Source organism: Aythya ferina (genome assembly GCF_964211825.1).
Source record: "Aythya ferina genome assembly, chromosome: 17".
NCBI lineage: Eukaryota > Metazoa > Chordata > Aves > Anseriformes > Anatidae > Aythya > Aythya ferina.
Window position 1 is genome coordinate 13,270,759 of NC_140316.1, and position 10,810 is coordinate 13,281,568.

A 10,810-nucleotide genomic window follows, 5' to 3' on the forward strand; every position below is an offset into this window, starting at 1 on the left:
CTTCCGATACCCTCGTGTTATTTCCTAATTTAACTGCAGATTGACCAACAGAAATGCTACTAAATAAGCACTTCCCACATCACTTTGACATTTTCTCCCAGAGAGGTATTTTCCAGGCCCTATAAAATGACCATAAATTAAGCAACATTGCCAAGGTTTGTTTGTGAAGGAAGGTTATTGGAGATAACCTCTCTTCCACAGATAACCCCAGCCAGCAGAAATGCAGCAGAAGTTCCTCTCCTTTGTTTTTCTTAACTACAGCTTTCCCAGACTCAATATCCCTATTGATTATTAAACTCAAGAGTAATTTTCAAAAATTCTTCTTTCAGAATGCAGTAACTGGACTAGTTTAAAAGACTACCTCCTGTTAAAATGGAAGCAAATAACAATAAATTCTAGGTAACAAGAATGCAGTTAAATGTCTCTGAAGGACTGCAGCTAACAACTCCAGAGCTCAGCTAGCTTCACGGTGATGACTTAGCAGAGTGCAGCATCACTTTTCTGTAATGATTCCAGAGCAAGCATAAATAACACATCCATCTTAAGTAAAAGGAGATTTCAGAGAAACATACTGTGTAATCTCCTACTCAAAATGTAGCTTTCCTTAAATTTTTTTCTTTTGCCAAAATTGCTAGGAAACGTTTGATGATTGCAGTCACCACTCCTCTGTTTTGTGTCTTATCAAAGACAGACAGTTTGCAAAGCTTTGTGCTCAGTCTCTCAGCAACCCTTCCTCCACGCGCTGACCTGGCCTGACACTGATAAAGTCTGAGGAGAGCACAAGCAAAAGGTGATGGGGCTCCCATCAGACCTTTTACAAACAGATGCTCTACACCAGATTCAAAAAAAGGAACTCGATCAATGCAACTGCTGCTTTCCAAGATCACAAAAGTATATTTAGGACACCTGTTAAGAAGAGCAAAAGCATTCACTCTCCTTCAGATGGCCAATTATCCAGCATGAGATCAGAGCGTGGTCAGCACAACTACTAATTAGGGTTTCCCCCAGCCTTTTTAATTTACAAATTGCTTCTCCGTGCCTTCTTCCAGATTCCAAAAGTTATCACAAATGTCTACAAACACAACTGGGCAAGTATTTCAAAGCAATTCTGCTCTGTATAGAGTTAATCCAGTGTGTTCAAAATAACTTACCCACTAACAGCTTCACATCTCTGACGGTGAAATCCGGGTCAGGCATTCTGTAATTAGCAAAGAAAGCAATGTTAAATACTGTCAGGATAAGTATGGTTACACATTCGTTACCATAATAAAAGAGAAATAAACGTATAGTGCTCTTTGTCCATTATGCAGTAGGTGGAATCAAGCAAGGCCTCACTGAAGCGTGGACAGTGCAAGTTCTAAAGGCACACAACATCCTTGCACTGGCAAACGTATGAAAGTTTCCCTACTCATAACGAATAAGGAGAGGTGTCTTTTCAAGCACACTGGCAGCACTGGAGTGAGATGAATGGGAAGGGGTTGGGGTGATTTCAATGAAATCCCAAACCTTTATGACTCGTTTCTGCTAGGCAACTCACCATGCCTCAAATATATTCCTTAAGTCTGCCAGCGGACACAAACTGAGGCATGGAAGGGTAAACCAATTTGTTCAAAGTCACATCATCATAGTAAGGCATCGAAAATAATGAACTGAAGCCTTTGTTTTAAAGACTATTCCAAACCTCCTCTCCTGACAGAAGACAGCCCAGCTGTATTTGTTGGGTAGGGAAGTTGCTGTTCTATTCAGCTGGGGCTAATTCAGAGCTAAATTAAATGGAAACATAATTGGTTCATTGATGTTATATGATCACTTCTAACACAGGCAATGTCTTAGAGTTTCATGTACATCAAGTGAGTGAATTTTAAGTGTCAGGACGAGAGTAGAAGTCTGCAACCCATAGACTGGATGGAAAAAGAATACAAAAACAGTAGTGGGGTTTTAAAGTTGATTGACTTCATCTTAATGAGGGTAGTTCAAACTTCACATAACACAAAAGCTGAGGAAGGAATTGTAATGAGAAACAGCCCTGTGGGAAGTGCCAGCTAGGTGCTCTGCCCTGCTGCCGTGGGTGGAAGATAAACAGCTTGCTTCTAGTATCAAGTACTTCCAGTACAATTCAGTTAGAAATCAGAATTATAGAGCCTATGTGCAAGCTTTTATTTAGAGTTTTTACTACTAAGAAAACACTGAAAGGTAAAGGTAAAATATACGCTTAGTGTCATGCATGCACCTTGAGAACTATTTGCCAGATCTTGTTTGTTCACTTACTTTTACCCTTATCACCTTCCTCTAGTGGGATACAGAGGATGGACAATATCTTTTGTTAGGTCTCTGCCCACCCTCACATCTTTGCATTTAGCTGCAAGGGCCCCCCAGCTTTGGAATTCACTCCCTTGCCAGAAGGAAACAGCCTGAATCCACTGACCTTCAGGGTTCACTCAGGGCTCATCTTTTTATCCAAGCACTAGGAAGGCAGAGGTAGGGGAAGAAGGAACTATTTGGAGGCAATATGAATATGCCAGGTTTATGTTCAAATACCGAAGCTTGCCTTTATTTTATGTCAGATGCATAGATAGGCAATCTTTTTCACATCTGTAGAAATCAAAATAAAATTCAAGAACCAAAAGAGAGAACAACCCCAGATGCATACAAACAAATCTACTCTGAGACCTCCAGCGGCAGCTGACAATAAACTTTACCCAGACTGGAAGAATACAATCCTCCCTAACAGTAAAATTACGTGTTTAGCTCTTTGGAGAGCACACCTGGCATATCCTTGTTTTTTCCTCTGCAGTCTCAGGATGTATCATACTTTAGAGAAAAGGAACACCAAGGGAAGGATTTCAGGCTTGAACACAGCAGGTTTCAAGTACAAGAACCCATTTTGTAGCTGGGTTACCTTGGGAGGTCCAGCTTTGACTCAAACCAATTCTGCTGGCTGCTGAGACCACAAATGACTGTACTACTTCATCTCCAGACTCGCTCAGCATAACTGCCACACTCACTATTATACAATTAGGGCTGCTTTGCTACTGCTCTGTAACGGCAGAATATTTTTTTTTTTGACTGTCACCAGTCCTATACTAATCGGTAAGTATTAGCTCATTTGTTTTTCTGCACATAAATCCAAATCACCAACAAGGCAGAACTGAGCAGATATTTGCTTCTCACTGTTATGCAAGGTTCAGGCAAATTAATCTCTTGTAAAAAAGCCTGTAAATGCTTCCAAAGATTTCACATCAAAAAAATAGTTGTGAAGAGTAGTATAGCAGGGTGCCTTGACTTTACGCCAAAGTATACCATTTGGGGTAGAACAATGCAATATGGCAAACTACCCACTGACTTAAAGCAACCAGAAATAATTACACCTACCTGAAGCTGTGGGAGAAATTGTAGCCTTGAGGTTCAGAAGCAAAATTACCCACTTCTCCATGTACACAAACATGCTCCTGGAGATTTCTACTTAACTGCATTTGAGGAGACTTTCAGCATTCTGTTACACGCAAACCATGCTACCGCAAACAGAAAATGCAAACATCTTACAGTGGTGCAAACTTGCATTTTATTGAGAGTTTAAAGATTTACTAGAAGTCTCCTATTCAAGTCCTTACTAGGATGAGCTCTGGATAGCATACCCATCTGATTAACCACAATACAACGTAAGATGACTGCTGTACAGACAGAAGAGACAACATCTTCTCAAACTGAGTTCTCCCTCTGAGTTACAAGAATAGAAACAGCCAAAAAACTCTGAGAGATACAAATTATCTTTTGCTAATAGATCACAGGTGGACCTTTCTGCTGATAGCCATACAAGTAACATCTCATAATGGTTAAAAAATATACTTGAAAGCAATTTTCACAGTTTCATTATATTTTTTCCTCATTCATCTTATTTTGTGCCATTTCAGAGTGCCTCCAATCACAGTAACCAAACTGTTCAGCGAGGCTTTGTACATTTGCCAGCCACAGACATGCAAGCTGACTGCTTAACAGCAAACAAGTGGAAGCACATATCATCAGCTAATCAAAACATCAGAAATGTAAAAATCATCTTATAGTGTAGATTTTACAGACCACTGAATCTCAAAAGTCGCCCTACACATGCATGGATCACTTAATCCACCACATATGATGAGCACATCCTTCTCTGGACAAACAACAGCACTGCTGGACAAGACCCACGAAAGCATGATTTCCTCCAGAGCCTGCAGCAGAACATAAGGTTCTGGAGTTTCATCAGCAAACGACTCAAATCCCAAGGCAAACTACTCAGTCTCGTCCTAGTGATGGAAGATGGCAGACTGTGACACTCGTTATTTCAAGCAGCAAATGTCAGGATAATGAGACTAAAGGTTTCAGATCAGCTACTCAGGCAGGTGTCGATGCCATTTTGATCTCGCTGGAATACAATGCACGCAGTAATGATGGATCTGCATATCCACATAAGGTATATATTGCGTGCCAGCTATCCTTGATAGATACATGTAAGAAGTGGAACTGTAAATAAAATTAAATCATGTTATCCTGCCAAGTGTCAAATAGGAAAGACTGCTCATGCATTTCACTCCTCTCATTTAAAATACACATAAATCGCATTTCCAGCCTTCTCTCACTCTAGTGGCATTTACACCCAAGCGTGTGAAATTCCTTTACAACATCATTTCAGACTAATAATTCATGCTCATTTCAGTAAAAGGAAAAAAAAAAAAAAAAAGGAAAAAAATGAACAGAACATGAATGTCCTATACGAGATTACTGATCTACAAATTCTAACATTTTAATCCCCCAGAGCAGCCAGTAGTCAATGACTCAGAAGAGAGCAGAAATATAAATCCAGTTCAGCCAACTGACTGTGAAATGGAGAATTCCACTGATCCCATGCAGGATCCATGCAAAGCTCGTGTATCAGATAAGCTTGCTCTTACTTTTGTCCACATACTAATTGATCAAAAATAGCCTTAAAAAAGCATCAGCACACCTATTCTTTCTTCTCCAGCAGTGAATTCTAGCTACAGAGTTAGGATGATAGCAGCAGTTGGTAGGAATCAGAAACTGGCTAGTCAAGCCTGGCTGCTGAAACTATTTTAAGCTCATCACAGCAAACTGAAGCTCCTTCACCCTCCAAAGCAGTGTGACAGTCAGGAAAGTGACTCCAAAACTCCTACTGTGGCTTAGTATTTATTCCTCTCCCATCTTCTCACCGTTCAGAAGTCCAAATATGTATTATTTTAACTGCCAGACCTGCAAAACTCCAGCTGAAAAATGGAAAGTGATGCTGCACATGGTCTTGTAACTTCTTCATCTCCTGCACATTTTCTAGAACTGCTATTTATTGGACTGCTTTGAAAACATTTACAAGGACAGGTAGTTTATTTTCAGTGGTCATCTTTGAGGATTGAACACCTACACATACATGTATATTCATGCTGTGTATGTGCCTGCACAAGCATTTGAGCAAGGCCATTTTTGTATCTCAGCAAAATACACCTGTAAGCTGGCCTGTCCATACACCTTGGGTATGACCACAGAAGGGACAGGTACACAGCCAAAGCCCTCACTTCTTCCAGGTCTTAACAACAATTCCTGATGACTTCCAGGAAGAGGAACGGGAAGACTGACTTTGACCACATCTAAAAATAACACATCTTGAAGAAAAGCAAGCCAACAAGTGGAAAAAAAAAAAAAAAAAAGATTACAAGACCTGATTACTTTGAGGAGTCTCTGAACTCCTACATCAAGAAAGACCAAAGACTACTCCCCAAAAATCAGAATCATGCTATGATGCTTCAGTGAAAGCATCCTGCTAGCTGGATGTGGACGGGAGCACCAGGTGGCAGCTCTCCAGACTTTGGACACCAAAATAGTAGGGAAGCCAATGACGACGCGAGCCGAGACTGGGATGTTGAAATGTCTGAGGTGGAATTGCCTCATTACAGAATCCTGAATAGTGAGCTATCAAGAAGAAACCGATAGATAGTATATCTTGAGGTTACAGATGTTGAGAAACAAGGTAACTTTGTAGGTAACTTCCAGGTCCACAAGTTTTCCCAAGCCACTCTCAAGATGCAGGCAGAATCCTGAGCAAAAGGGAAATCACATCCAGTGACCCCACTGCTTCAGTCAAACTTGACTAAAGAACGGGTGCTTGATTTGAGGCTGGTGGAGAACCAAGGCTCACAGATGGTGCTCAACATCTCTCTTGCTCATCTGTCAGCTTCAGAATCCCTGCAGCCATACATACCAACAGGGACACATCAACTGGTAGGCCAGTGCAGAGACAAAGCTTGCCTAGGAGATGCCAGAGCCAGCGCTCTGTGCAGACCTGAGAACAAATCGCACTACCTCTGGTTCCCAACCACTCCCTAGTTTCACAGAAGCTGTGGCTTCCTCCAAAAGAAGTTCTTGAAGCTTCTACCACCTGTCCTTTAGCAGCAGCAGACTAAAACCAATGCACATAGAGAGATCAGTTTTCTCAGATATGATTTTCCACAGTAGATGTGTCCTTCAAACTGCTGCTCCAAGAGGTGAAGAAACATACTGACCAAAGCAGCAACAATCATCAACAACAACAAAAAAACAACTCACTGCCAAGCCCAGCCAAGAAGCCAAAAGGAAGTCAGAAAAACAGAAGCTCTTCACACAGCAGAAAAAAAAACATTCCAATGGGGAAACAAACAAAGAGATGGTATCTTAATGTCTGCAATATTTTTTTTTAAACAAGAAACTAGACTGAGCATCCAGTGCTAAACAGAGAAACAGCTAGGCTTAGTAACCAAAGGAAAAAATATTCCAATACAACATCATGGTACAACCAAATAACACTTACTGTAATTACTATTGAGTACCTATTAAGCACTCCTCATTCAGAGTTCAACACATAAAACTGTTTTATTACAGCAGAAGGATCACAGTGGCTCCTATTTTCTCTTATAGTAAGAAGACATGCCCTTGCCTTATACCACAAACCCTATTTCCTTCTTTCTCCCTCTCCTTAAGTTACACTGAGGCGGCTTGAAGTTGTTAACATCCAGTTATTAAATAGTTGGGACTCAGTTCACCAGACTTTGAGGTGTTCCAGCTGAAAGTGAGTAATTGTTCTTTCACAAAATTAATTTTCTATCCTTCAGATATAATCAGTTACACAGTCAAAATTTCCAAAAGCGCCAAAGGACATTTATCCAAACTCTAGATTGCGAGACTGATTAAGTACATCATCTTAGTATTTCTCTTAGACCTTGTCACTTCTATGAAAAAAAAAAAAAACCACCTTACAGGAGTCACTTATTAAAATATCAAATTCTTTATGACTGGATATTAACAAAATGCAACCTCAAAAAGACTCTAATAATACCACATTTTAATGAGACACTATTAAATATTTATAAAGCAGTAACATTTGGAAGAGACATGATTATCACAGAAAAAGACAAGCACCGTTTGACTTTCCACCTGTAACGCAGAAAACAAGTGAGAAGTCAAAAACTGAAGGGACGTCGTTCTGTCATTACAACATGAAACGGAAGGAAGAACGTTTTAATTTTATTCCTAACTTTTATCACTGGTTTATTTTTGATTGTGTAGAACCACACTGGGTACACCTAAATTTTATAGAACTCATTATCTGCTTGTTTATAGGTGGGAAATAATCATTGCCCTTCTCAGGGGTGCTGACAGTTTTACTAACTGTAATACATTTGAGATAATCAAGAGATATCACATACAAGTGCAAAGCATAATAGTTATTTTATAAAAAAAACATCTATTCATCGTCAATATTTGGTTGTAACTTACTTAATTCCCAGTCCATCCTTATTTCTGAAGATAAGGGGAACTCTGAGAGCTTCTCTTTGCACGTACTCGAAAGTAAAATCTGTGTGGATAAGGAATTAAAAAGAATCCAAAATCAATTACAATGGCATTGGCACCTCACATTACATTCTCTCAAAACACTCCCCATTTTCCTTTGCTCACCAGAGACCTCCACCATCACTTAAAGAAAAATATAAAGAGAACGCATATTTTAGGTCCAAACCGGAAACCAAATGACAGACAATACTCTCCCAGCTGCTCTCTATTTTTCCTGTTCACTGATGCATATCAAATAGAATCCAGTCAGTTTGTCAATTAAGCTCTGGCGTGAAACACCCAGGTTGTAATGAAGTACCAAATTAACAGTTAAAAACTAATCCTAACAAAATTACTGGGAATCAGCCTAGCACTTTGGTGGCAAATAAGTAGTTTAAACTTCAGTTTCTACATTATACATTTCAGGCTTTACATTTTTATTTAGGGGAAAAGTTGTGAGCATTATTTGAACACAGCACAAAGTTCTGATTCTGTGAACACGTCTTCTTATGCCAGGGTTATTATTACTTTCCACAGATGACATTTTCGTAATTAATCAGAAACCTAACTGCAGGAGCCAATATACGGAAATCTTATACAGCTACTGGCACTTGGGGAGGTGGGGAAATTGAATAGTTTTGCTGAGGCAGTCACAGAGCAGCACCCAAGCAAACTGGAAATTAAACACAAGTTTGGTATGTTAACGCTGACCAGCATCACCTGGTTGCTTCGCACAGATGTGGCCTTCCTTGGGGATTTCTTTATGCTGTAGTCTGATACCATAGTGGTGATTTGGGGATTAGAAAGTTACAAGGCAGCGATTGGGGTGAGCAGTGCCTGCAAAACCCCACGGTCCACTTGAGCATTTGGCCGTGGAAAGGAAAAGAATTTTACAGTGGCCACGTTCTGTCTTTTCTCCTTTCTTACAGGAAAGTGACTTTTAAAGACATTCACAATGGAAAATAATCTTTGAATCTTCAGCAGGTAAACTATGGCACTGCCAAAACCATAGTACGTTTCATGTCTTGGAGTCAGGTACACCCCAGTGGTTTAACTTCTTCAAATTTAGCCACCAGTGCTTGTGCTACCTGGAGGAGTATGAGAATAGGCTCAAGCTTGTGTATTGGTAATGCTTCTCTACTACAAAGACTCACAGTGGAAAAAGTAGAGGGAACAGAGGCTCAGCTCCCATGCCTACACATGGATTTCCCTCTCTTTTTACAACCTTTTCCTCCCTGCGTTCAGTTCATGATTACGACAAGAGCAGATGTAATATTCCTACCTAGAGTAACCAAAGCAGAGCACTCTGATTACTCCTTTGCAAAAACATTACAGAAACTTTATTTCAACTAGTCTGCAAATAAGTGTAATACCCCAATTAACTAACATGCCAATTAAATATTTTTGTAGTAGATAAGTCTTCATTTCTCGTACGTATTCACCTTAAAAGCAGTCTGCTTTTAGTTAAACAAATAAACTACAAGCTTCTTTATTTTTAAGGACCCTCATTCAAGACAGAGTCAACAAACATCAGGAACAACAGCAGCAGAAGAAGCAGAGACAGATGCATGGCCCAATAGCCCAGAGAACAAGTAGGTATGACAAACTGCATTCAAGCCCCCAAAATCACACCACTGCTTTGCAGCATCGGGAAGAAAAACTCCAACCCACAATCCTGGCAGGGAAAAAAAAAAATAAAATCAAAGAAGAGTTATCATTAAAATAAAAACAAGACCATGGAAAGGAAAATAAATATCACTCAACCAGCTCCATGTGTTCATATAACCTGACTTTTTTCTTACCAAACACTGTCATTGTCCTAAATTCAATTCATCTCCTAGATGTATAGAAAAATAAACCAACAGCAAAAATAAAACCAGAGCAACTATGAAGGCAGACCCATTCTTCATAATGCCCCAACAAAGCATTTAAATCCCTCCTGGGGTTGAACAAAGCAGACACAGACCACAACAAAATAACAAAAGACACTCATTTATTTCCAAGTTCCCCAGAAAGTGGAAAGCTACCCAAAGATTTTCGGGCTGCTGAGCCAGGGAAGCTGTGGATTCTATTAGAGCTGGCGTGTAGCAGTGACAACCACTGGAGTGTTGGGAAAGTGAGGGAAGAACGCACTCATTTTCTGGAAAATTAATTAACATTTCTGAGCTATAAAAAATAGGTGTTTGTGTTTTGTTTAGAGGAAGGTGGCGGTGGCGTGGCAGGGTCAGAGTTGAGCTTATCTCCTAAACAAACACCTTCCTAACTGAGATAGCTATTTAATTTCTCCACCACATTAACTTTCCTAAGAGGAGCTTAGGAAGCTCGCTCCAAAATAACTCCAGGGGAGCATGGGGACCTTTTCTCCCCCGGAGTTTCGGCTCCGCTCCCAGAGCAAGGGGTCAGAGGGGGGGACCAGCAGCCCAGCAGCCGCATCCCCGGGGCGGGCAGCGCTCGGCGGGGGGGGGGGTCCGGGCTGCAGCCCCGAGCAGCGGGGACAGGAGGGGGCCGGGGCCGTACCTCGGCCGTCCATGGCTCTCACGAAGTCCCCGCCGTACGCCCGGCTCCGCAGCTTCTCCTCCAGGTCGAAGCTCCTGGCGCTGACGATCTCCTCCACGTCCGAGAGGTCCTCGTCGTACCTCCTCCTGCCCAGGGCTCGCTGCAAAACACAAAGCGGGAGGAGAACGCTCAGAACCGGGGTTGGGGGACACACACACAGTATCCGAGCCCCCCCTGCACCCTCCCCGAGCTTTGGGGCGCTCAGCACCTTCTCCATCCCCGGCACAGGTGCGGGCAGCGGGGGCGCTGCTGCTGGCGGTGCCGGTGTTGTTGCGCCGCACGTGGGGAAGGGAAGACCCCGGGGGGGGGGTTCAGGGGGGGTCGTCCCGGAGCCCAGCGCTCAGGTTGGGGGATTTCCATAATCCCGGGGTTTCCATAGCCACGCCGGAAGGCGCGGTTTCAAAGC

General features: G+C 41.7%; 1 protein-coding gene across 11 annotated transcripts in view; it reads right to left on the reverse strand.

The window, feature by feature from the left end:
• Positions 1-10,810, reverse strand: part of KDM2B (lysine demethylase 2B) — a 101,541-nt gene that overhangs the window by 90,310 nt on the left and 421 nt on the right. For 8 of the 11 annotated variants that reach the window (XM_084491445.1, XM_084491450.1, XM_084491447.1 and 5 more), the window contains exons 2-4: positions 10,366-10,504; positions 7,795-7,873; positions 1,152-1,198 (exon numbers count right to left, since the gene is read on the reverse strand). In XM_084491445.1, coding sequence (XP_084347571.1) covers positions 1,152-1,198; positions 7,795-7,873; positions 10,366-10,504 — 265 coding nt within the window. Of the gene's footprint in view, positions 1-1,151; positions 1,199-1,537; positions 1,651-7,794; positions 7,874-7,974; positions 8,006-10,365; positions 10,505-10,612; positions 10,755-10,810 lie in introns of those variants that run through there. The other 3 variants (XM_084491446.1, XM_084491449.1, XM_084491436.1) reach the window with 3 other exon arrangements.